We start from the raw sequence: 26020 nt of genomic DNA on the forward strand, positions 1-26020 counted from the left end.
CATTTCATCTTGAGGGTGCTGCCCAGCAGGGAGGCCTCCCAACGATACAATCTGTCCCACGAGTTCCTGTCTCAGAGACATGCATGAACTCTGCCCAGATAAATCACACAAGCCACCATCCATCCCAGTGGTCTGTCTATGCGTAAGTCTGGGGAGGGTTTTTCTAGCAACTTCATTTGCCGCTACTGAAAGGGACCACGGGGCTGTGTGCCTCCCACTCCTCAGTGGTCATACAAGGCCAGCTACTGCTGCTGCCTTGGGACCGCCAGCAAGCACACCGCAGGGGAGGCAGGGGATCAGTTAAATGGGCATCGCAACAACAACAAATATCGTGGTGTTCATCAGAGCATCACATCCGGGACAGAAGAGGCTCCTGCAGGGATAACGCTGGGAAGCCTGCAGCAGGGTCGCTGAGATCAACACACTTAGGTGTGGCCAACCTCACATAACCCCCGCCTGTCTGGGCCACAGGTAAACCTGCCTCTGACCTTGACTACGAAGGGACACGTGCCCTCAGACCCAGGGCTCTGGAAGATGGAACACCTGAGGCTCCCTCTTCCACGCTACCCTGTTTCAGTTAATTTTCTTTTACCCCCATTCCTCACTCCCATCCCCCGATCCCCACAGGCAACCCTTTTAAGGCGCAACTATACACAGTTTTGCAAATGTTGTCTTGTTTCTTGTGCGTATTTATCCTTAGTGTATATAAAAGATACTGTTGCAACTATTTCTTTCTTTCTTCACTCAGCTAATTTTAAGGTCCATGTTGATGTGTTGTCTCTGGCTGGAAACCGGCTCCGTAGTACTCTGTCGTAGGTGTCAGCCTCGGACCTTCCCCTGAACGTTCCACCCCCCACCCATCACTGCTACCGCTCCCACCACATTCGCACCCTCACACATGCCTGCTTGCAGACCCAGGCAATCATTTGGTTGGGAACATTCACCCAGACGTGTAATTTCTGGACTGTGGGACATGCGTAGACTTCATTTAATGAGCGGTGCCCCATGGTTTTCCACCAACACTGCACTGAGTCCCCACATCTCTGCCGACACCTGGCAAGACCCGCCTTTGCAATTTTTGCTAATCTGGCGCTGACAAGTGCAAAGCGTTCTCTAATTGTTCCTTTAGTTTTCTTTCCTCTGATGCCCGAGTTTGAACAGCTCCTCACACACGTGGTAGACTCTGGGGTCTGCTTCTATAAACTGCTCATTCCCTTTACCCATTTCTTTCTACTGGGCTTGTCTTTCTATTGTTGATCTGTAGGAGCTCCTTGTATATTCTTGGAAGCTAATCCTTTCGTTTCAACCACTGCACACACCTTCTCTCAGCTCCCACACCTACAGGTAAGCCTCTTGCCAACCACAAAAACAAATTAAGCAGACTAAGATACAACAGAAGGTGGGTAATGGACAGGAAATGAAGTGGGAAGCAAACTGTCCAGGTGAGTTTAAAGTGAACAGTATTAAAATGAGAAAAATAATGGAAGAAAATATTTACAGGACAAAACCGAAAACCTAACTGAGATTCCTTCTTGTGCCTGAAAGTACAAAATAAAAGCTAGAAACAAATCAGTAAAACATAAAAGATCAAGAAGTTAAAATCAGGATTAAGGTAAAAACACTTTTTTAAAAATATTTTATTTATTTATTTGACAGAGAGATCACAAGTAGGCAGAGAGGCGGGGTGGGGGGAAGGAGGCTCCCTGCCGAGCAGACAGCCCAATGGGGGACTCGATCCCAGGACCCTGAGATCATGACCTGAGCCGAAGGCAGAGGCTTAACCCACTGAGCCACCCAGGCACCCCAAGGTAAAAACACTTCTTAAAAAGAGTATGAAAATAAAGCAGATCCAACATGTGTGTATTCTTTTTCCAATTTCATGGTAAAAAGGGGGGAAAATGCAGAAGTCAGAGAGGTAGAGATCGAAAGGACAAAGCACAGGCACAAGGGGAAACAATGCAACAAGAGCTGAGAGCAAGCCCAGTAACGCCAGATCCTAAGACAACCTCACTGGACTCCAAAACAGAAAGAAGCAGGAACTAAAGAAAAGGCTAAAATAAGCCAGCTAAAGGCAGACTGCAAAGTCCATAGCCAATCCTGCCCTTAGTGCCGCTGGGGTCCAGAGATAAGGGCAGGAGGCAGGCAACCTGAGCTACTTTTAGATCATGTAAATGTCCGTCCCATGAGTCTGGGGCCAGTGAGGAGCCTGGCCTGGACATCCGCATTCAGAGCCACTGTCCGGGCCACGGTCAGTGGACCAGCCCTGGGCAGAGCCACACCGGGCCTTTGCCAAGCTCTGGAGATTCTGGGGCACCACCGCCGGGCCCCTGCCACCACACTGACTCCCTCGTGAACATCCCGGCCCCGCTGGCTTGCTCACTGCCTTCCGTAGAACCCAGGTGGGGGCCGAGGCCACGTCTGGCCCGGGGCCTGGGAAAAGTGCTGCCCTGGGAGCTCCTCTTCAAGCCTGTTTGAACAAGCTCAGTACCACCCAAGAGGGCACAGGGTAACAGCTCCATCATCCACCAGCTAGCGGACCGTCACCCTGGCTTGCCGTAGGGAGCAATGACCACAAGGACACAGGGGCAAGCCCTGCCGTGCACACTCCCGACTACTCACCCCAAGTGGCCAGCTGTATGTACACGAAACGACTGAATTGGCTATTTCCAGGTTCAATGACAGAAAGATGAAACTGACAGGGAATCCAGAGTTCCACACCCTGTTTCAGCATGGGTTGGAAGGCTGAGGAAAAATCCAGATGAGTCACTGGAGAGTGGAAAATATCTGATCTTATCTAAAGGTGAGGTAAGGGATGTGGGGGCTGAGTCCCGCTAACTTGAATCCTTCCAACTACGTAAATGCGGGTAGTCTCCCAGCTGTTGCAGAGTTCACTAGAAAGTCAGCTGCTTGGCAAGGCAGATGCACACGGCCCCCCCACCTCACTGGGAGCTGTGCTGCGTGGTGCTCCTGTCACAAGCAGGGCCCCAGTCTGTGTGGCCCACAACACGGAGGGCTCCCCGCCTTGGTGATTTTGTCAACGGGTTTTCATCATTTTTGTTTTGGGTTAGTTTTAATGGAGAGACTGTTATGGGATTGTTGGAATTCTATTTTTCCAGGGAGAACATTTCCAAGGTACCACCTAATTATCATTACCATTTTCTAAAAGAAAGAACGTTTAGCACCAGGGAAGAAAAAAAAAAAAAAAAAACTAAACTCAAGGAAAGACTTTGACAGTCTAACTTAAGCTTTCCAAAATGCTCACTACTATAGGTTCCTCATCTTGGAAGGGCAGTCAGGTAAGCTGTGGTGCGCCCCACCACCACCACATGACCCCCATGAACTCACTGACCAGCCCATCAGCACTGGGCCCTGCAAAGCACAGATGAGAACAGGCTAGAAGGCGAGAGGACCCTAGACTGAGGGAAAGTGGCACCCAGCACATGCAGTGCTAACATGGGACCTCAACAGAGGAGCACAGAGCTGGGGTCCATGCATCCCATCAAGTTCACAGCCAAAGGGAAACGTTCAGCAGGGACAGGACAGAGGGAGAATATGAGCACGATCTACATCCACTAGGAAAGGGTCTTGTTGTGGGGAAGCCTCTTCTGGGTGCTGCTCTGGCCTCCAACCACCACCTTGGCCTCTGCAGTCCCTCCTGCTGGGTGGTTCTTGTCTACCTGTGCGGTCACATGTCACCAGCAGACAGGCTGGGCGCCCCAGCATTTACTGACGGTCTGAGTGGGCAGCACTGGCCCACCCTTGGGAGACCAGCTACAGGAAAGAGCTACTGGCAGAGAAAGTTCCATCTCGGACCTGCAGGACACCACCACCTTCCCCTCCCCCGTGCTTTCACACCAGCTCCTCTCCACCCTCCTACCGGAGCACCTGGCTTCAAACGAAGGCACCCCAATGCTGTCGGAGTTTCACTAAAAATACCTGAAAACCAACAAGGAGCCTGAGGCAAGTGGTCTGGCGGAGCTCTGCAGGGAGAGTCTGGGGAGCCAGGCAATCCGGCCATGCGGAACCAGGCCGGGACGTGGCTGGCTGACGAGGCTGTGCGCTTGTTCACACAGGAAGGGGGCCTCAGCCAGGCCGGGGCTGCGAGGCTGCAGCCTCTGAGTGAAGACCACTTTCCACCCAGAAGGGCTGCCCGCAGGAGGTGGAGGTGCTGGGGCCAATGCGCCGGGGCCAACGTGCCGGGCGGGATCCAGGCTCTGGGGCAGAGGTGACACCGAGCTCCCTCCTGTCCGCGCGCAGCCCCCGTCGCCCAGCACCAGCTGTTCGCTCTCCCCTTTGGGATCTCCAGTCTCGCAGAGGGTGTGGACCCCGTACCTTTTCCTTCTCCCACTCCCACAGCAGCTTGTCACGATCAGCCCTGGTTCTAAATTCACACTTTACGAAAGTAAGTGTTTCTGACCTCTCTACGGCAAGATCCCAATCAGAAACCGGCAAAAATTAGCACCTCTTTAGGCCTTTATTTAAACGACATCCCATGGTTTGCTCCATGAGCTCCCAGGGGCGGGCGGGCGGCGCTGATCTTGTCCGCGGAGCCTGAAAAGCTGCCGCGGTGCCGGGACATGAGGCTTCTTAGCCAACGTCAGGCCCTCTCGCAGAAGAAGTCACTGGGCCATCTTCAAACACAGACCACGAGTACCACGGGTGGGAGGGAACACATTTACTTGAGGTACAAAGGTTTACTATTATTAACAAGTTATCACTATTATTTACAGGTTTACAAAATGGAAATAAAAATGACTACGTTTGGTGCCAAAAGTGGCACATCCGAACTAAGATCAGTACAAAAATAAAGTTTCAAGCCACATGTTTTTGAAATAAAGCTCACTGAAACAGGGGAGAAACCTGCATCTGTCATGTGTTGAAATGCAAATATCATCCCCACGAGGACACCTGGGGGCAACGATGGAACCAGTGCCTGCTGAGAGGGCGCCTGGGTTCTCGCTGAACCCAAGCAAAGAAACAAAAAATAGACAAGTTATGTTCCTGAGCTACAGAAGCTTAGAGCTTCTAAACTTGTGAATCCCTGCGGCAGAAGGCTCCCGCCGGGGGTGAGCAGAGCTCACCAGCATTCAGCTAGTGGCAGCGTTGGGATGCGGTGTCATATGCGGAGAAAGCAAAGCCCGCTTGTGAGACAGAAATCCTTCGCTAACCGAGAACAGTGCACACGAGTCCCGCCTGTCGGTCACCAAACCTTGTGAGTCTCCTGCTCATTCCACCCGGCAGCAGGGCTGGGGCCCCACCAGGTGAGCGAAGGCAGCCCCGCACAGCCCCCGCACACCCCGCACAGCGCTCTAGGCCGCAGCGGCCAGCCTTCCTTCCCGTGCCCCACAAAGCTGGGCCAGAACCGAGCGCCGGGCAGAAGTGGCATGCTGGGTCGGCAGGAGCGCTGCATGAACAGACAGCACGGCCCTGCCTATCCCCGCTCTGCCTGGGTGCAGCGCGGCGGGGGGGCCTGCCCCTGTGCAGTCTCCCTGGTCTCCCAGCAAGGAGCGCAGATGCCGAGGGGAGCGAGAAGAAAAGGGCTAACGAGCGGGCTGCGGCCCACTTCAGAGCAGCGTGAGACTCCACGTGAGCCGGGGCCAGCTCGCCACCCAGGGCCGGGGGACCACAGTGTGGAGGAGATGGTGTCAAGTCCCCTGTGGCGGCAGCCGAGCTCTGCTCACTGGTCCTGGACCTTGGCCCTTTTGGCTTTGAGGGACAGGTGCTGCAAGAGAAGAGAAACCATCAGCATTAGGGTCACTCAGACAGACTGGACTTCAGCAGGACCCCCACATCAATGACCACGCCAGCACAGCCCTCTGGTTCGCATATTGTCGGCAGATGCCGTGCCCCCCAGAAAGCAATGTGGAGGGGAAAAGCCCAAGTAACCAACAGAGACAATGGGCCTTTGGTAAGGCCCAGCAGCTCAAGGCCTAGCCCGGCATGGCCGACCCTGGTCACCCAGGGCTCTGTGGGAAGGTGTCGGTGGGACACACTCTCCTTCTGCCCCAGCCCCTAGGACAGCATCACAGCCAAACCCCTGAGCTCAGGGGACTAGGCTCAGATTGGACGGCACCTCATGTTTCTATGAATTTCTTGCAAATGGTCAAGGAAATGGTACCCTCCCCATAGGAACAAGGAGACCCATCATTTCACCAAGCACCTCCGTGTGCAGGCACATGTGCTCGGGGCCCTGGTCCCCAGAGACCGCTGGCAAATGCACACGAGGGAAGACACAAAGGAAAAGAACATGTCCTAGTGCCACCCTTTCCCTTCAGAAACATCACTTCCCCCCCAGTATAAAGAACACAGGATGCATAACGTTATAATCATGGGCATCAGATAATAGCCATTTGGGGATACAAATATACTTTATGTTTTAAAATAATCCCAGAAGTGCTAGTAATCCTAAAGCACAAGTTTAAGGCAGAGTATGCAAACAGAAGCTTTTAATAACGGACTTCTGTTCACTGACTAAGGTATCCCGAGTACCCTCTCATAATCCTAAGCAAACAACCAAGAGATACCCTAGCATGCAGTGGAATGTCACATGAGGGCCTCCCAAGCTGACTGCTGGTCCCTAACATGCTCGGTGCCCAAAACCTGCACACCCACATGGGCTGAGACAGCAAGGCCACTGCTGATGGGGAACCATGGGCCCTGGAAGGACGCAGGGTGCAGGAGACATAACACACTGTCCAGAACCTGTACCCACTGACAGAGGGAATGGGACAGATGTCTCAATAAGCTGCTGGAAGTCCCTTTCTAACCACGTGTGGGGGAGAAACAACCAGTACAGTTTCTTGCAAAGGCCCCAGTTAAGAGGGTTTTGTCTAGATCCCAAGGACACCTCTGAGAATCAGGACACAAAATTAAGGACTGGAAGGCAACTCCCTGAGCAGGCCACCCTGTTCCCTCCAGCCGGGAGTCTTGTGGCATTTCCGTCATTTCTCTCCTCCCTGCACTTTACCCAAGAGGACCCCTCCAGCTACCGTTAGGCACTCCCAGCCCTCGTCTGAGCATGGGGCTGATGTCATCGTGCCTGTGCACAGGGCCATTTTTGGTGTTCGTTTCTTAGAAGAATCCAGAGTATAAACACAGCCGACTCTGGACCATTTCAGGCCTCCATACAGGGAGAGAGTGACACTCAGAAAACAGTAACAATGGAAAGTCACCCACAGTCCCAGGAACAGCGCCAGGGACCCTCTGTGGGCGGGGGGAGGCCATGGGTTGAACAAAGGACCGTCTACCATACATGGGTGGCCAGCGGAGACCTGCAGGGCTCTTGGGGAAATCCATCCTTTCCAGACAAATTAACAGTACAAGTACCTTTGGACTGTTTAGGTAAGAAGGGCCAAGGTTCTTGGGGGGTTTCAGGGCCCTCGCCCTGTGAGGCTGTGGCACCAGATGACTTGTAAGATCCTGGCATCTCTAAAAATACTCTGATCACAGGCTGTGATCGGAAAGGATCATGAGCGGAACAACAGACATCTGGAGAGAAGAGACCAATGCAGAAATCTGGGATTGTCATTTTCTTCAGATTTCCGGGGCTATTTGCTCTCACTTGGTGGGCCTGAACTGCGGTTCTGAGATGAAAAGGGAAAATGACTCAGCTTCTAGGTTAATCCTGTTCTCCAAGAGTCTAAATGGATGCTGGACAACTTCGGGTTCACCCCCCCCTTGAATGCTTGCATCCTCTGGCCTGAACCAGTGTCTCTCGGCTTCTAGCTGGCGGTTCCCCTCACTCCTCCTGGACTTCGGAAGTCCGCTGCTTCCCACCTGAGAGGTTCTGGGGGAAAGACACTCTCTCACTTGGGGTGTGGTCTTGTCAGCCCAACACAGCACAGACGACACACTCGGAACGTGTCTCTGTGCCTGCGGCTGACCTGGTTTCCAGCTGAAGCGTCTGTATGAGGATACGTGAAGAACCATACAGGCTTGAAATACTTTTCATTTGATTGGATACCATTTAAATACTTTAAGACGGTTTTAAAAAGACAATTTCCCCTAACATTGGAGGGACGAGAAGAGCCTTCCATTTATGGGGTCATGACTCAAATGTTTCCAGGAGCTAACAACTGAAAGGGCTGCGGCACCCAGACAGCATCACTCACAGCGAGCAGCCGTTCCCCAGCCCCCGCTGATGACTGCCAAGCAGTAACGTGGGCCCAGTGCTGGCAGACTTTCTTTTTTTTTTTTTTTATTTGAGAGAGAGGGAGAGAGAGACACAGCAGGAGCCGAGGGAGGGGGAGGGGCAGAGGGACACGCAGTCCTCTCACTGAGCAGGAAGCCCGACGCAGGACTCGATCCCAGGACCCTGAGAAGAGGATCTGAGCAGAAGTCAGCCGCTTAACAGACTGAGCCACCCAGGCGCCCCTAGTGCTGGCAGACTTACCATTTCTTTTAAGAGAAACCCGAAATCTGTATTTCCTGTGAAATCTCTCAATTTTTAAACGCACCCATCAATCCAAGTTTTGGGTTGAAAACACTGCAGTCTGGTCACAAGCCCTGAGGAAGTAAGAGGTTTGGACTCCCCTTTCTCGGGTAAACAGTCGTAAAACTGAACAAAGAAGCTGAAGCAACTGTTTTCCAGCACTGGGCATCATACAGCACAGGCAGTAAAAAAAGAAAAAAGAACTAATTCAGAGTACAGGACACGACCAGCAACGCGGCAGACTTCAATCCGACCATATCAATAATTGCATTAGGAGTAATTGCACTAAGCACCCCAATTAAAAACATGATGCAGACCAAACGGAATGAGTTAATGGAAGTTTGTGAGCCCTGATTTACCTGTTTTCACTCCAGCCTTCCAAATATAACCACCACTTAAAGATCTTGTTAGAACAATGTACGGCCTTCCCAACCCATCCCAAGGAACAGACGATTTTTTCTGTGAAAACGAAGAAAACCAAACTATCCATTTCCTCCACGAGGCTCACTACCCTGCTGGTCCCCCACGAGGGCCTCCCACGGAATAGTATGCACAGAACGCCGACGCGCGGCAGCACCCACCGCGGTGCAAACCACCTCGGGCATAAGCTTGCACACCAGCTTACGTGCTTGGTGAGGCCGCCGTCATTAGAGAATATCTGTGCTGCTCCTTGTGAACATAGCCCAAAGTGTGACAGAATTTCTTTGAAGAAAGAAAAAGCAGAAGGGGAGAGGAAGAGCCAAAGATACATTCTTCTTTTTGTCTTTTAAGTTGGAAGGATATATTTCTAAATGCACTTCTCTATGAGCAAATGGTATAGGGCTTTCACCCAGAATGGGGGAAAGATATGGGAGCGGCCTTTCCACCCCGTGCACTATTGGGGGGATGAAACTGAGGGCATGAAACTGGAGAATCGATGTGTACTTAAAAATACAAAGAGGCAGCTAACAGGTGTTTTGAGGGATAGTCTCTATTGACCCTACCGTTCCTTGTTGATAGAAGTGGGGAGCCAGCTCCAACAGCCAAGCGGATTCGATAGCAGTCACGTCTCTCATGTAATACTTGGAGGTCTGTATAACTTCATTGTAGATAACCCTAAAAGCAGGAGAAAACAGGAATTTCCTATACCTTATGGTGAGAACCCAGAACCACAGGAAGCAGAGCTGGTGAGTTTTCCCCTTTCCCAGGACCTCCTGTGTGTACCAAACGCGCTTCCGCCTCGTGACCTGACTGGTGGGTAACATGTGCCCACTTTACAGGGGAGATCAGCCTGACATCACTTCCAGAACATCTCACTTCTCTGTGCTGGACCCTTCTGGATTCTCAGTCTGTATTTACAGAACTCTCAACAGAGCACTGACTTTATTACAAAATGTAGAAAGAGAAGCGAAGGCTTGCCTGATTCTAAAAAGGGATGGAAATTAACTACAAAGAGCTGTCAACACTCTCACTGTACACGAATTATACCACTAACAGAAAAACAGGAAGGGTAGGGGCCTTGCCTGAAACTGAGGTAAAAGACACCAAAAAGCCAAGAAGACAGTGTCAAATCCCCAGATTTCTGAGTACACACAGTAGACAGTCATCCGTTTCTGAGCTATCTGAAGCGCTGACACAGGGCTTCCCTGATCACGATAAACACCCAGCCGCACTGCCACTGTGCCCTCCTCTGAAGCCAGCAAATGATCAGCTGCTGAAGGTCGGACCCAGCGAGAGGGAGGGGCCCTCTGCCGAGGCCGGAGGGGAAGGGTGCTCCCTTGGCACCCTGAGGTGATGGGGCTGCTTCAGGACTGGCTCTATTCTGCCACACTCTTTGCCTTTCAGGGCTCATTAGGAATGAGGCAGGAAAAAGAAGTCTCCCCACTTATGCAACTCCCAAATTAGTCAAGCCAAAGTCGGCAAACCCTTGGGAAAAGATCTAGAACTGAGGTTTGCTTCCCTCTTCCAATCACTCTGCATGCTGATCGACAGAGGGCAACATTTCTAAAGCCAGAACTGACTGACCACGTCTCGCCCAGCTAAGCAGCTTCTGGATCTGCAGGCGTTACAGGATAAAGTCTAATCCCTTGTCTCGGGGAAAGAGTCTCAAACTTTACCACCCATCAGAGCCACCTGGAGGGCTTGTTAAGACGGGACCCCACTCCCAGTTTCTGATTCAGAAGGGCTGGGCCCTGGCCTGGACATCTGCATTTCTCACGGGCTTCCAGGTGATGCTGATGTTTGCCTGGAGACTGCACTCTGGAAACCACTACTCCAGGGCGCCAAGGACCTCCCAGCAGACCTTTCTGCCCTCTCTTGCTTCTACCATTATCTTCCCTCCCAGGCCCGCTCACTCTCCTCTGCCTTCTCCACCGATCTGTGGGGAAGAACCAGTTATTGTTTTTAAATTTTCCAATCCACTCTGAGAGCAATATTTTTCTAAAACATAATACAAATGAATTTACTAGAAAAATGAGATTCTAAAAAGACAGACAAAACACAGACTCCATTTTTTTATTATCAAATTGGACAAAAACTTAACCGACCTATTAAAGGTCTAAATGCCTCCTCTTGAGTGCGCCTCTCTTCCCTCATAGGCACAGTCCCAGACTTGCCCCCGTCACCCACCACCTCGGGCTGGCCTGTGCCCACCACACCAGGGACTCCCCACTTCCCAGACAGGAGGTTCCCTCACCTTCCCGTGGCTTCACTTCTGCCCCTTCCTCAGTGTGTACTCCCTCCACCTCCTTTTCTGCCCAAAAAGTCCTGTCTGCAGGCCCCCAAGCAAGTGTCATCTCGTCCACGAAGCCACCACTGACTCTCCCTGGCAGGTGACGTGGCAGCCCCCGTGCCTTACACCCGCCCCCCCTAGCAGGCCCTTCTCCTGAGCTGCTGGAATGTGTCTGCATCTGTGTCTCCATCACGCCTGTGGCCCGGAACCCCAATCTGCCTCCACATCGCTGTGCCCAGTGTAGGGTTTAACACCTAGTCTGTGCGTGAAGATGAAATTTGCTAAGTACATGAGTGAGGACAGGAGTATCACCATTTGCGTAAGGAAATCTGATAAGAGCAGAAATTCTGTAGATGACTCAGCATAACAAAGTCGACAAATGGGTATGCCAGCTGCATGCCAGGCCTAAGGACCCAGGGATGAACAAGAACCAGGCCTTGCCTTCTGAGCAGTTAAAAGGCTCAGTAGCAGACGGTGGCTTACCAGCGAGGCGGCTTCTCTGCGTAGAGGACCGAGGCAGGGTGGATATGTAATTCATGATCGTCACGGATAGTCCTTGCAAAGAGAAGAATTTTATCCAAAGTCAGTCTGAAATAGTTGGAGTGGGACTCTCCCACAGATATGTTTCATATTATCAAAAACTGCATGCAGGTGGTACTTCAATCGAACAAACTATTCTCTCCATCTTCTCTAGTGCCCTGAATGTCCCCTCACCCACTGCCACCTCAGAAGTCAAGAACAAATCATACAAAAAAACAGCATGTGGCTATTCTGGAAAAAAACATGGAAAATATATACTGCTCTGCCCATGTTCATGTTTATCTTCCATACATTCTCTTTCAAAACTATCTCCTTAGGGGCGCCTGGGTGGCTCAGTGGGTTAAAGCCTCTGCCTTCAGCTTGGATCATGAACCCAGGGTCCTGGGATCGAGCCCCACATCGGGCTCTCTGCTCAGCAGGGAGCCTGCTTCCCTTCCTCTCTCTCTGCTTGCCTCTCTGCCTACTTGTGATCTCTGTCAAATAAATAAATTTTTTAAAAAATTAAAAAAAAAAAACAATCTCCTTAGGGACAGAAATAATACATAAGCTTACCTGTACAAACTTTCCTATTAAACAAAATTAAATAGTAAAGATAAAGGCTATGGGGGATATAATAATAGGGGAAAAAGAAAGCTCCGTACTGGACTATCCATTTCTCTGAGATAATATTCCAAATGTCAACTCAGATTTGATTCAATTTAAATCAAAAAGTAATTACCCAGCATACAACTACTGGTAAGCTCAGATCCAAGAGAGCAGCAACAGATTAGGATGCTGCTGCCCAAACCCTAATTATGGGGTGTTGCTGTGGGTGCATTAGGGAATCGCCTCAAGCACCATGATCGAGCTCATCTCCAGCTCTGTGACAGACCAGCACCCCAGGGTCCTGGCTGTGCCACCGGCTGCCCTGAGCTGATCAACACTGAACTTCTGCCTCAAAGGGACTGACTGACCATGAAGCCGACTTCCCCTCAGAAAATAGGAACGTATTATTCTCTGAGGGGAAAAGGCTAATGACAAAATAATATATGGAGGAAATGCAGAGAAAAGCTGGGGAGGAAGCCTTTGGACAGCTCCCATATGAAAGAACAGATGCATTTTTAAACAGGCTCGGGGGACACTCTGGACCAGAACAAGGCAAAGTCCTGAGGTTATTAGGAGGGCATGGATGACCAGGGATTTTCTGCCCAGAAAGCGTAACTGGATGACACAGGCTTCGATCTGTGGCAGGCGGCACATCCAGCACATGAAGAAACACTTCCCAACATCCAGAGAGCAACTATGGCCACAAGGTTCCACAGGTCTCTACACCAACAATGAAATGCCAACAGCCGGGGTTGTTTCTCCAGGAAAGAGCATCTCTAACGGTCCTTTCCATTTCTCTTCTTCCGTTATTAGAATGGAAATATTTCCAGCCTCCGGACTTGTAATTATCATCCTTCCACAACACACAGATGAGCTGAATATTTGAGAATCATTCCCATCAACGTAAGATATTATGCTGAAAGCTATGTAGTTAACCTCAACTCATCTTTGCAAGGAGGCAGGAGATAAAGAAAACCGATTTAACTTAATTTCTGTACTTTCCCAGCACATCAGCTTTCTATGGGGTTTGGATCATTTTTAAGATTTCTCCTTTAGCAAATGACTTCATAAAGTATCGCATTACCTATAAGCTCCAGTAGAATGAAATCTTGCTGCATTCGCAAAGAATCCTGAAACAATGCACCTCAGGACTGGATCTGGATCACCTGCACGAGGCGGCAAACAGAGTGATGGGTGAGCCCCTGGCCTGCCCTACGTTCTGCATGTTCAGACCGGTGCTGTGAGGCTCCAGCCCAGGCTGCGTCAAACCACCTTGCAAACCTCCCCTGAACCACCCCCAATCCCACACCTCCCAGTGCTGGACACCAGCCCTGGCACCATCTATGGCTGTAGAAGGAAGCATGCCAGACTGTTCCTTTAACTCGGGATGCCCCAACCCCACCTGGCTACAGGGTGACAGGACCAAGGTCAGGCACCAGAACCCAAGACAGCACACCACAAGCTGGCCAGTGACACCAAGAACTTTTTTAGGAGAAAACCTTAATGTTTCTTCCATAAGACACAACATTACAACATTATTTCTGTTGTAATAAGCTACAGCACATAATTCTTCACAATTTTTCAAATGTCCCATTTTAATTGGTGTGTCTGTATTGCTACAGTAAACATCTTCCAAGGATAGAGCCCAACCATTTGTTAGATGATTTTCACAGGATACATTCTAAGTGATTATGGAAAGGGTAATACCATGTGTGTGGCTTACAACATAGGACATTCCATCAATTCTAAGACTCACCCTTTTTTCCCCCTTTAACTTACTGAAATTAAGACAGCATTTTGTTAATTATAACTGGCAATACTTTCTTCCTAGTGGTACATAAAATAATGGCGTGCCTTATGAATGATGGCATCTTAGAGCCAATGAAATACAGTATGTTGGTAAATAAGTTTCCAAAAGGCAGTATAATTTATTAAGCCATCAGCAGTACACAAGAATGTCAGTGTCACCACATTCTTACTGGCAATGTTTTGGCTAAAAGGTACCCCTTCTACTGCACATTTATCAGTTACTATGTGTGTTTTTTTTCTTTTTTTTTTTTTGAAACCAGTATTTTTTCTAAGCATGCTAAATGAACTCATTCTATGATAGAGTTTTTAATTTTTCATCTCTTATGTCTGCTAAAAATACTTTTACTATTTGCTTTTTCTTTAACATCTTAGAGATTTCAAATTTGGGGGTGCCTGGGTGGTTCAGTCATTAAGCATCTGCCTTCAGCTCAGGTCATGATCTCAGGGTCCTGGGATCGAGCCCCACATCGGGCTCTGCTCAGCAGGGAGCCTGCTTCCTCCTCTCTCTCTCTGCCTGCCTCTCTGCCTACTTGTGATCTCTGTCAAATAAATAAATAAAATATTAAAAAAAAAATTTCAAATTTGTACATAATTTACTGTGTTTCCATGACTTGCTCTATTGTTTCTCAGCAAAGAACTGATAAATCTCAAATCTACATTTCTAACCAAGGTCTGATCCAAGATTCAGTCTCTCTAACTGCTACCCAAAAGAAACTTCTATGTAGAACACACATTCTTATTAGGGCAACACTGCTTCCAAAGGGATGAAAACTGGCTCTCGCACAGGGAAGGGGTAGATCGTAGATACTGCAATGGCTGTGGCCCAGCAAGGCCCAAACCTACCTTACAAAATCTTATTTTCCCTCATGTTTAATTTCTCTTATTCGGAAGAATTTAAATTTAACATCACTTTTCTCCTGAGTGAGAGGCTAATAATGCAAAACAGGTTAAGAAACACAGATGGAAAAATAAGGCTGTCATCTGCTAGGTGACAAGCGCTAAATCAGCTTCTCCCCCAAAGAGCTGCCTTTGGAAGCTTCCCATTTCTATCAATGACACCAACTTCACCCAATCACCCAGTTTCAACTCTCCCCCCTCCTGTGAGCGTCTTCACTCATCAGAATTCTGAGCATCTAATACGCCCCTCACCCCGAGCACCTGTCTCCACAGCTTCCCTGCCCTGTGCTTGCTAGGGCAACCCCGCTGCTGGACTGAACCTGACCCCCACCCGAGGCCTGCTGTGCGACCTCCCAGGCCCAGCCCCGCTGGGCTCCCGCCTGCATGCATTCCTATCACATCCGCACCCATCTGCCTCAAGCACTGATGGGTCTACTCCTCTAACTGAAAAGGGAACTGAAGACCTCACACCTTAGCACTCAGTCTACCCACATCAGTCTCTCCCTTCCCTGCACTGTTTTCTGAGAGTCAGAACCATGTCTTGGCCATTTTGTAATCACTTGCTATTAGGATAGAGGCAAAAATAAGGCTGAAGCGGCAGGAATGAAACTGCCCGAGTCCAACTTCCGATTCCACCACACACTCGGCGTGTGACCTTCAGCAAGTTTCTCTTTGCCTCCTCGCCCACTGATGTCATCTATCAACAGAGATACGAGCGGCACCTAGCCACTGGATCGGTGTGCGCACTAAATGAACTCACAGGGGACACACTCAGCACACGGCCGGCCTGCTCTCGGCACTTGGGGAACGCGAGCAGGCACTCGTGGTGCCAAGGGTACCAGGCGCCGGGCGTGTGGCTGGCCCTCGATGAATGAGCAGAGGGGTCACCCTTCAAGAGCACAGGTTATAAGCCACACAGATCTGGATCAGCTGAACCAGCTGTGCTGTCCTGAACACAACGAATTTCTCCCTAGGACTTTACAACCCATCTGTAAGCTAAGGAAAGTATCACCCACACCACACTAAATGTCCCTGTGACACCACACCTGCCGTGGTGTAACCAAGCGTGTCCTCAGTTAATGGTAGTCACGGTCACAGCCAGAAGCCAGCGACCACGGCTTACGCAGCACTCCTGTCTTACCCTAGGGACTGCTGAGGCTCAAAACATAGACTTCATGAGTCATGTCTGCATTTGAACGTAAAATCTAATTTATATGGTAGAGCCCTAAATACTGTGCACTTAAAAGCAACTTTTCTTGCAAAGCCTACATGCAGAAATTAATAAGTACGTAACATGCAATGATGTGAATGCTAATGATCCTGAAGTCTTGTCAGGGCTTGTCAATTTTTTTTTCCCCACTAAGAACAGCCCTAAGAAATACAAATGGACCTCCCTGGAAAAAACAAGCTACTTTTATACGCTCAGCTTTGCACCGACACGGGCAATTCCGTGTCTGCCCGGAGGAGGTATGGAGCATGCCGTGCCCTCGCACCAGCCTTGCACGGACCATCTGCAAATACATGTCAACGGCCCAGAACGGGGTGTCGCTGGGTGTGAAGGTTTGCTCTTACCTTCGCTAGATTTCTTGGGCACTTGAAACTTGACAAGAAGCTTCTTCAACTGCTCTCGCACTGTTGCCGCTCTGACAAGACCCTTGTAATTCAGGAAATGTTCCTGACACCACTGAGAGTTTTTATTGTGCTACAGGGCAACCCAGATAGAGGAGGAGTGAGAGAAACGCAGACAAGTTCTCGACCACAGCTACACTGCAAGGTGCACAGTTTCCTCTGGCCCCCTTTGCTTACTCAGTGGGACAAGACCTTCCCGTCCTAATGGGCCCCATTCTGCCCCATGCTCCTCAACGGATGCTGACCGCCACACGTGCCATCGGACTGCTCTTTCGTCTAGCTTCCCGTGCCAAAGGGCAAAGGAGAACTTCCTGATAGTTACTTTCAATCTGAAATACCCACCCAAGTGGCGAGTTATCAGAAAGAACCACTTCCCTGTGGGTCCTTATAAATTAACTTTGTAGATCAACTTTCTGTGAGTTCATCATTATAGGAGACTATAGGCGTGCAATGACACTTGCCAATTTAGAAATAATTTGAAAATGACTACTCTTTATCCCCAACATTTTTCTATCAATAGTGCTTAATTTTATGTCGAATAAATTTACTAAATTACATTAGTAAATGTCTTAAACTAAATTACTGCTGTGGGGATGTATCTCTGAAATTCTACTCCAAGCCAAAAAGGAAAGCATTTTGAATAAGAAAATGTCATCCACAGATTTCCCAAGAAGGCGACTATACACTAATGTGGTATAAACGTGCGCCCGCCTTCCAACGGCAGAGCAAGCTTCAGAGTGCAGATGGCAAGCTGCGCTCGTACTAATGAATTTTAACTCCTGTAACTCATAACTCATGATCTCAGTAAGAGATCAGGCTTTTCTGAAGACTGTTCATTAACTGAATCATCTCCCTTAGATCTCTGGTGAAACAAAAACCTAGTAGTTCTCCTCTTCTAGAAGTATTTAAGAAACAAATACAAGATACTGAAAATCAGAAATATTTAATTCCCCCTCCCACCCTTTCCTCTACATAAGAGGTTTCTTACACTTTTCATCTTTAGAGCTCTTTTTCAGCAATTTTTGGTAAGACTCTTAGGCTGTATTATTTGCTTAGTTTTACAAAATGTTAAAAATGTTACAGAAAAACACAATAAAAATTAACAGTGCCTATGGCTAAATCCGGGTAGGGTGAGTGAACAGATGTGGTCCTCACCACACGTCCCTCATGGCCGGTCCCCGCTGGAGGAGTGGCAGCTGACACAATCTCAAAGACACTGCTTTGAAGAATTCAACTCCACATCACACCCTCTTGGCCTCACTTATTTGGCAGAAAATAGAACAGGACTTGCTACTCAGATGTCTGCCAGTACGGTCCAGCAGCACTGGTGGGTGTGAGACAGTAGGGAGAGGGGGCAGGCCGAGCCATCAGCATGCTGCTGGCGGGCCACATCTCCAGGCAGGGGACAGCCAGAAGCGACTACTATGTTCTCCCAGGCAAAATCACACCACAAACCCAAGCAGGGGCTCCACCCGTGAGTTACAAGTACTAGCAATAATCTAACAGAGAAATGCCGAGGTCTCTCGGCCATCGCTTTATAAACTGATCTGGAACCCTCACTCCTAGATCACCCTGAGTTGGGTGGAGGGGCCTTTTGAGTGGCAGCTGTACTTACTTTGATAAACGCTTCATACACGTTGAGCATCGTGAGATGATCACCCTCTTCCACAGCAAACTTTCGGTGCACTCGAATCTGGAAAGAACAAAGCAACATTTAGAAGTCAACTCCCGTGAGCCTCTGGTACTGGGTGGTAACACTACAAGCAGAAGAGCTCATGGCTTGCAGAGTCAGAAAGACCTGGTCTGTACCCGGTCTGTACCCGGTCTGACTCCACCAGCTCCCCAAAACCTCAGGCTGGTAATATACCTTTTCTTGGCCTCAGCTTCCTTATCTGTAAAATCAGGATTATTAAACCTATCAAGACTGCTGCGGGATTAAGAGGATTTACTCTCATACCTGCCAGAGGTATTAGGGAAGCGTCAGTGTTCTTATCTCTCTCCTCCTCTACCCAGTCCATACCATCTCTTTCAGAAGAACCTCCACCCCCCCACCCCCGACGCCCCACTGTAGCCCCTAGAAGAATGCATGTTCCGGGAGGGCAGGTGGCCAGCTGTCTGGCACATGGGAGACACAACTCTGTATTCAGAGGTGACCACCAGCCACGCAATCCTTTCAGACCCCATCCCTCAGTTTTCCTTCCTATATGATCCTAGGCAACACCACCCTCTTCTCACAAGTTCAAGAACTCAGCACATACAATACATAAGTAAGCAAACAAATTTACTTAGTATCTCTAGAATTTTCTCTTTCCATCAAATATCACATAATTAAAGCCTACCTACTCACGTTCCTGCCTTCCATCCATTCCTTCGTTAATAGGGACACTACCTTCCAAGCATTTGGGATATAGCAGTGACTCAAGCAGTGGTGGGAGCAAAAACCAAACAAGCAAACGAGCCAAATATGGTACAGCAGGTGGGAAGAAGGCCTAGGGGAGAACACAGCAGAGGAGAGGCCGGACCGGGGAGGGGAAACACTATAATTCCAGACAGTGGTAAAGACCTCAGGTTCCTCATCTTGAAAACAAGTCTGCCTACTCTGAGGAAGGACTATCAGAAAGCATAACAGAAAAGCAAACAAAAAAAGGGAGAAAATGGACACAACACCAGGCACAGAGGCAGGAAAATGTAATCTATCATGTTACGACTGTCAGGGAAGAAGACAACCACCCATAAGAAAGTCTCTCTCCCCACCACACGTCCAAGTTCAGCTCCTGTGTGTGCAAGGCTGCCACTTCCCACTCTTCAGGCAGGAACCAGCCGATTTCACCTTGGCCTGCCTCTGTCAGTGCGCCAGGATGCTCTTCGTAGCCTGATTTCTCTAATCTCCCTGGCACTCATTCCTTCAGCCGTGTCTGGTGCCGGGGCCTCGGGCAGGGCCCTGCCATCTCCCTGGTTTGGAGTTACCCTCCACTGCCACCAAAATCAGCCTGCCGTGCCCAGGCACTGCTTCTTACATCGCTAGTGCACCACCCAGCTTGCTCCCAGAGGAGCATGAAGGCCCATTTCCCTTATGGGGAGATCAACGGGTCACAGTTATGACTGGGGGCTCCAGACTATGAAAGGCAACTGCCCCACAGCTGTGCAATCACGAACGTGAGTTACATAACCTTTCTGCGCCTCCACCTCTAAAGATGATGAGAACGGTGTTTACCTCCCAGGATTATGGTGAAGACACAAGGGAACATGACGCATATAAAATGTCTGGCACAATGTCAGGTACATGGCAAACACTCAGAATGCAAGTGGGTCTCATCTGCACAGCCCTGTCGTCAGCGGTTCCCAGAGAGTTTCAACAAGGGAACCCACAGTCGAAGACACTGGTATGAATGGCTTGGGGAAAAGGCTAGACTTACTGCCTGAGACTTCTGGTTTGAGGGGACCACAAAGATATTCTGGATCTGCATCATGGCTGCAATGCTTAGAATTTCCTGAGAACAGCCAAAATTTCCTATAAAACAAAAAGCATGTTTGACTTCAAACATGTACTATCAATGAGAAGTGAAAGACATTTCGTTATTTTCCTTATACCATACTACAAACTAAAGTCATATATGTATATACAGTTTGATTGTTAAAGTTCATAACATATCAACATTTTACCCTTCTGAATGTAATGTCCCATATGTGGCCCAGATGAACAGAGGCCCAGGAGGGTTCTGAGAACTCCAGCTACGCACCACGGTGGGACCAAAGGAGCCGAGTCACTAAGGGCGGGTTCACTCCACACCTGTTCCTTCTCTCAATGGAACAGCTAGGATCCTGGTCAAAATCCGAGGTGGGGTGGGGGTGGGGGGGGGGAAGCAGAGAGTATGTGGGTTGTGTCCCTTCTGCAGTATCTCTCTTCCTGGACCATTCTCAGGGCTGGCCTCCCTCCTGACAGGGCTCACCTGACCTGGCAAGCCCCAGGCACACCTAAACCAGGGCAGCCCTCCTCGGGCAGCAGCTGCTCACACCTGGGAACAGGGTCTGCAGCCATCAGCATCCGGGGCACACTGGACGGTGACAGCGAACTGTCCCATCCATCCTCCTCCCCACAGCTTCCAGCCTCATGACTGACACGCATCCCTACCCCAAACTTAAGAGTCCCATTTCTCAATTAAGCCTGAGGTCATCCGGGTGTTTCAAAACTAAAGCTACCCCTCACCACGCTTAGTCTGAAATACAGCGCTGTACACTGCTAGTGAATATAAAAGTTAGCCAAAAGCAAGAAAAAATTCTAATTGCTTTTCTTGGTCGAGGTGGTGGGTAGATGATTCTGACTTGACCTCTAACTTCAGAACTTTCGCCCCTTACTCCCATCCTCACAGACATCTGAAGGCATCAGGGAAGCTGGGCCCCTTGTGGCTGGTGGTGGGAGTAGAAAGGGGTGTGACCTCGGGAAAATAGGAGAGGCCTCCAAAAATCAAACATAGAATTATTGGATGATTCAGCAATTCCACTGGAAGCACATACCCAAAAGAAGGGAAAGCAGGGATTCCAACAGATGCTTCTATGCCAGTGCTCACAGCAGCCTTACTCACAACAGCTAGAAGGTGGAAACAACTTTTATATTCACTAGTGTCCATCGGTAGGTGGACAGCATATACAGGGAAATACTAGTCAGCCTTAAAAGGGGGCATTCTGACACAGGCTACACCATGAATGAACCTTCGAAGACAGTACTCAAATGTAATAAACCTGTCACAAAAGGGCAAATATTATAGGATTCCACTGAAGGGAAGTTCCCAGAATCATCAAATTGAAGACAGAGTAGGAGGGTGGCTGTAGGACTGGGGGAAGGAGGGAATGGGGAGTTGGTGTTTAATGAGGACAGAGTTTCAGTGTGAAAAGATGAAAAAGTTCTGGAAATGGATGGTGATAAGGGCCGACTGACAGTGTGAGTGTACTTAATGCCTCAGAATTGTACACTTAAAAATGTTTAAAATGGTACACTTCATGTATTTTTTATCATAATTAAAAAAAAAAAAAAAACTTCCCTGTTTAAAAAAAAAAATCAGGCGTCCATTCTAGGCCCCCAGGAAAACAAAAAGTGTCTACTGAATGAATTAATGGTGACTGACACAGATTCCCCAGTTAACAGCATGCCCAAGTCAGAGAGCGTTAGAGGAAAGCTCCTTCACTACACGGAATATATCATGCCCTCTTCCCCAGGGTGCACAAAATTCAAAGAGCTAATCCTGACAGAATCAGTGAGAACTACTGGTCTCCACCTACCTGATTCAAGCAGCATTTTTGCAAACATGGGGTTCAAAGGAAACTCTGCGATTCTCATGCCAAGAGGTTCAGTTAGGCGACAGTCTTTGTCCAGACCTGCCGTAAGAACAACAGAAATCAGAAGGTGTGTACCTTCTGTTGGAAGACGTATGGTTACCAGGAGGATAAGCGACGATGGATGCTACGAAAAGGTGTCCAAAAGATGAATCTCGCTACCAAACTCAAGCTTACATCAGAATGCTGTTACATTAAAAGAAGAAAAGACCCACTCTGAGCTCCTGAAAAGCCAATTTTGAAAAACTGACACTTCACATAGCTTCTTTTCAAGGACTTCATTCCCAGGGAACAGCCCTGCAGCCTCCTCCTGCTCCCCACTCCCCTCCCCCACCCCGGAGACTGCTCCTTCCAAGTGCGAGTGCAGATGTCCCAGAAGGGCAGCCCGCGCCCTCCGCTCCTCGCGCATTACGAGAGCAATTACAAGGCCAGCAACTGCTCAGTGTCTGCCCAGACCTCTCCTGGGTGCCAACCCCAGGACTATTCATCCAGCTGCCCCCCCGGGCAGTTCACTGAACTGGGTGGACTCCAATTCCCCATGTCCCTCCCTGCCCCTGTGCCACCAGCCGGTATTCAGGTATGGGATTCCGGAGCTGCTACCATGCGGGCTACTCCCAAGGCATGCCATTAAAATACATGCTGCAGAGCTCAGAGTAGGACGGGAAAGGTAATTTCTCTTCTGTTCCCATATCATCATCTCTTGGAACGTGATAATTCAGCTTGTAGCTGGAGATTAAGCTGGGTGGTTCTCCTTGCCTTCTCTGGCTTACTTAGGGCAGTGAAGAAATAGAAAATATTCTAACTTTCTGTTGCATGAGAGGCAAATCTATGCAAATGAAAAACTTCTCTGTTGTCAATGTTCTCTCATACACATTACAGACGACCCCAGGAAACCTTGCTTTCAGGGTCCTACGACATGCCTGAGAATAGGGATGGGAACCTGTTCGGCATACACTCACTCTGGGCTGACCTGACCCAGACCCATATAAAGGCCTTCTAAATCCATCTTTTAAATCAGTAATTGGCTATTCCTTTGGGGGAAGTATCACAAATGTAATGAATGAAGATGGACCCCATACAAAAAAATTAACTCCAAAATGGATAAGGATACTATGTGACATATCCAATCCAAGAAATGCTGTATTATTCAATAAAAAGGAATGAAATATCAACACATCTACAACACAGATGAACCTTGAAAACATTGGCTGAAGGAGAGAAGACAGTCGTAAAAGACCACAGATGATAAAACTCTGTTTATGAGAGATGTCCATAATAGGCGAGTCTACAGAGACATATTAGATCACTAGTTGCCTGAAGTTGAGAGAAGCAGGGGAAAGGGAGTAAGGAAGGAGCACTCATAGGTACAGGCTTTCTTTCTTAGGTGATGAAACCGTTCTAAATTTGGGATGATGGTCATATAACCCTGTGAATATACTAAAAACCACTGAACTATACACTTTAAATGGGTAAATTGTATGGCATTATGAATTATGCCTCAACAAAGATGTTAAAAACAAACAAAACAATCTCAAAGGACAAAACCTCTACCTAAACTTACTACCAAACTAGACACTATGTTCATTTGGAGCAATATTCACAGAAGGCAGGTACTTCCTGAGCAGATGAATACAAGGCTACGGTTTTCTCTATCTTAGAGTAAATGCTACATTTTTAAACAGTAAAATAGAGGTTCTTCCAAAGCATGGTGTTTCCTTGCCCCAAAGAACTCCACAGGCTAGTCATCAACTCAATTCTCCCCAGGGAACTCCAGGAATGGAATGAGGGGGGACAGAAAGAGAATGCTGAGCCAGAGATTTCAGAATGGGGTGGAGGGACTGAGAAACAGGCCTGAAGAGGTAACATCTAAAATACTGGTAGGGAATCTTCAAGATGTCTTTCAGGAGTGAGGCTCTAATAGCTCCTAATGTACCAACATACTTTATAAGTTCATTGCCATAACTGGACTTCATATACTATTAATCTAATTATGGTCCCACCTTTTTACATCCATGAAGCTTAAGGGTTGTTAAAAGGATTCTATAAATGGGGAGAAGCAGTCCCATCCCTGAAGATACTAAAAGCCCGTGAATACAACCAAACCAATATCATCTATAGTAAGCAAATGAGAGAACATGTAATAGATAGGCATACCTCCCAGAGCATAGAGTAACTCCAACGCTTGAACCATCGACTGGGCTGGGGGGGGCTGTAAAAATATAAGAATCCTCCTGAAGTAATTTCTTCAAGTAATAGACATAAAATGTGACAATTTCCTACTCAAATCACTCTTCCCTCTTATGTCCCCCATATATCCCAGCCTCCATGCTTGTATTCACGTTGGTGCCCTTGCAATGGCCTTCCTCTCCTTTGTAGCATCCTTACTGCTACTGGGTCTTCAATCTCGGCTTGATTAAACTCTGCCCCTTGGAGCCCTCCCTCATGCTCCCTCCACCAGAAGTGATGGGTCCCTACTTTGAACAACCTCCCTGTTTTCCTACACTCTCATCAGACACTTCCGACTTTATCCTTCATAGTCTCAACCTTCTATTCCAGCAACCCTGGTGGATAACACTGCACCACCCAGAGCCCAGTGCCAGGCCTTCCCCCATAGGGGGCAACTGACACGCATGGAATCTGAATTCTGAAAAGAGAGAATGCTAGGCAATCTGACATTATTTAAGCAAAGCTGCTACTGTGACCTTCAGTGTGATTATCTGATCCAAATCACAGCTCCAGTATTTTCACCTAAACACACACTGACTAGTATGTCTCCCTGGCCTCATCTGATTTGGGACCATATGAACACTGTTTTAACACAACTGGAAGGACTGCATATGTATAATTTTAGTTTATTTTTCTGTATGGTTTTCTGGGGGGGTTTTTTTTTTTTTAAGCCCAGAGGAACTTCACAGTGATTACTTGGGATGGCTGCATAGTAGTCCGAGGTCATACTCCGAAAAATACACAGTCCTTTTCAGTTCTTTGCTACTTGAATACTGCTAAATAAACAAAATTATATGTCGTCTCTCATTTCAACTGTCTAAAAAAAAAAAAACATACACACACAGTTTCAGGGAGAAAATAACGTGAAGGGAATATATGAAGATGAATTTGTACATATTTTCCTCATTCTTCAGTTGTCCAAAAGTTTATGATTTTCACTATTCTATTGAAAAATTTAATATACAGAGTGCCTGGGTGGCTCAGTGGGTTAAGCGTCTGCCTTCGGCTCAGGTCATGATCTCAGGGTCCTGGGATCGAGTCCCACATCGGGCTCTCTGCTCAGCAGGGAGCCTGCTTCCCCTACTCTCTCTGCCTGCCTCTCTGCCTACTTGTGATCTCTGTCAAATAAATAAAATCTTTTAAAAAAATTTAATATACAATGGTACTATAAACATAATCACACTATGCATGTTCTTTTCTTCTTTTGAATTATTTTTTCAGGAGAAATTTCCCTGAGAAGAAATACCAGGAGTTCCTACACCTCATAAAATAATGTCAGAAAGCCCTCCAGGACTGAAGCAGAGTACAAAACCACTTTCCCAAACTATGTCAGCTTTGGACTTTCTCCTTTTTCTTCGTGTTTGATCCCTTAACTAATGCGAAGTGTACCTTTCAGCAATTTCAATCTACACTCATTTCTCTTCTGGAGAAGCCAAACATGTTCCAATGTTCATTTACTATTTGTGCTGCTTCCTTTCCTTTGGCTCTTTCTTCCAATGGATATTTATTCCAAATGATGCATGAAAAACTGCAGTTTTCAAGATGCTGATATGTCATTTTTGCCATTATATGTTTTCCTTTCATCTTAGATGGGAGACTTTTCTTATGCTTTTAATTTGCATATACTGTTTATCTTCTCTGTAATTTCTTGCATACACCAATAATCAAAGAGTATGTTTTTTCCATACTTATGATAAACACACAGTTGTTTTCTTTGGGAGAGAGACTGGCATTTTCTATGCCTTCATTCACCTAGTTCGTAATGACATATAAGACATGAGGGACTTTATTATCTGAGAATCCAGGCACGTCACACCATGTAACAATGCAATTGGGAGAGAACAAGAGTTAAAATACTAGTC

General features: G+C 48.1%; 1 protein-coding gene across 4 annotated transcripts in view; it reads right to left on the reverse strand.

The window, feature by feature from the left end:
- Positions 1 to 5106: 5106 nt before the first annotated feature.
- The window catches only part of DHX35 (DEAH-box helicase 35), a 63801-nt gene continuing 42887 nt past the window's right edge, over positions 5107 to 26020 (reverse strand). For 2 of the 4 annotated variants that reach the window (XM_032845744.1, XM_032845741.1), the window contains 9 exons: positions 24087 to 24141; positions 21879 to 21974; positions 20018 to 20112; positions 18217 to 18294; positions 16545 to 16674; positions 13351 to 13432; positions 11625 to 11696; positions 9415 to 9526; positions 5107 to 5722 (listed from right to left, as the gene is read on the reverse strand). In XM_032845744.1, the coding sequence (XP_032701635.1) occupies positions 5678 to 5722; positions 9415 to 9526; positions 11625 to 11696; positions 13351 to 13432; positions 16545 to 16674; positions 18217 to 18294; positions 20018 to 20112; positions 21879 to 21974; positions 24087 to 24141 (765 nt within the window). In that variant the 3' untranslated portion in view covers positions 5107 to 5677. Of the gene's footprint in view, positions 5723 to 9414; positions 9527 to 11624; positions 11697 to 13350; positions 13433 to 16544; positions 16675 to 18216; positions 18295 to 20017; positions 20113 to 21878; positions 21975 to 24086; positions 24142 to 26020 lie in introns of those variants that run through there. The other 2 variants (XM_032845742.1, XR_004381242.1) reach the window with 2 other exon arrangements.

This window comes from Lontra canadensis, unplaced genomic scaffold, assembly GCF_010015895.1.
Source record: "Lontra canadensis isolate GAN:19392208 unplaced genomic scaffold, GSC_riverotter_1.0 scaffold169, whole genome shotgun sequence".
In the NCBI taxonomy this organism is placed as follows: Eukaryota; Metazoa; Chordata; class Mammalia; order Carnivora; family Mustelidae; genus Lontra; species Lontra canadensis.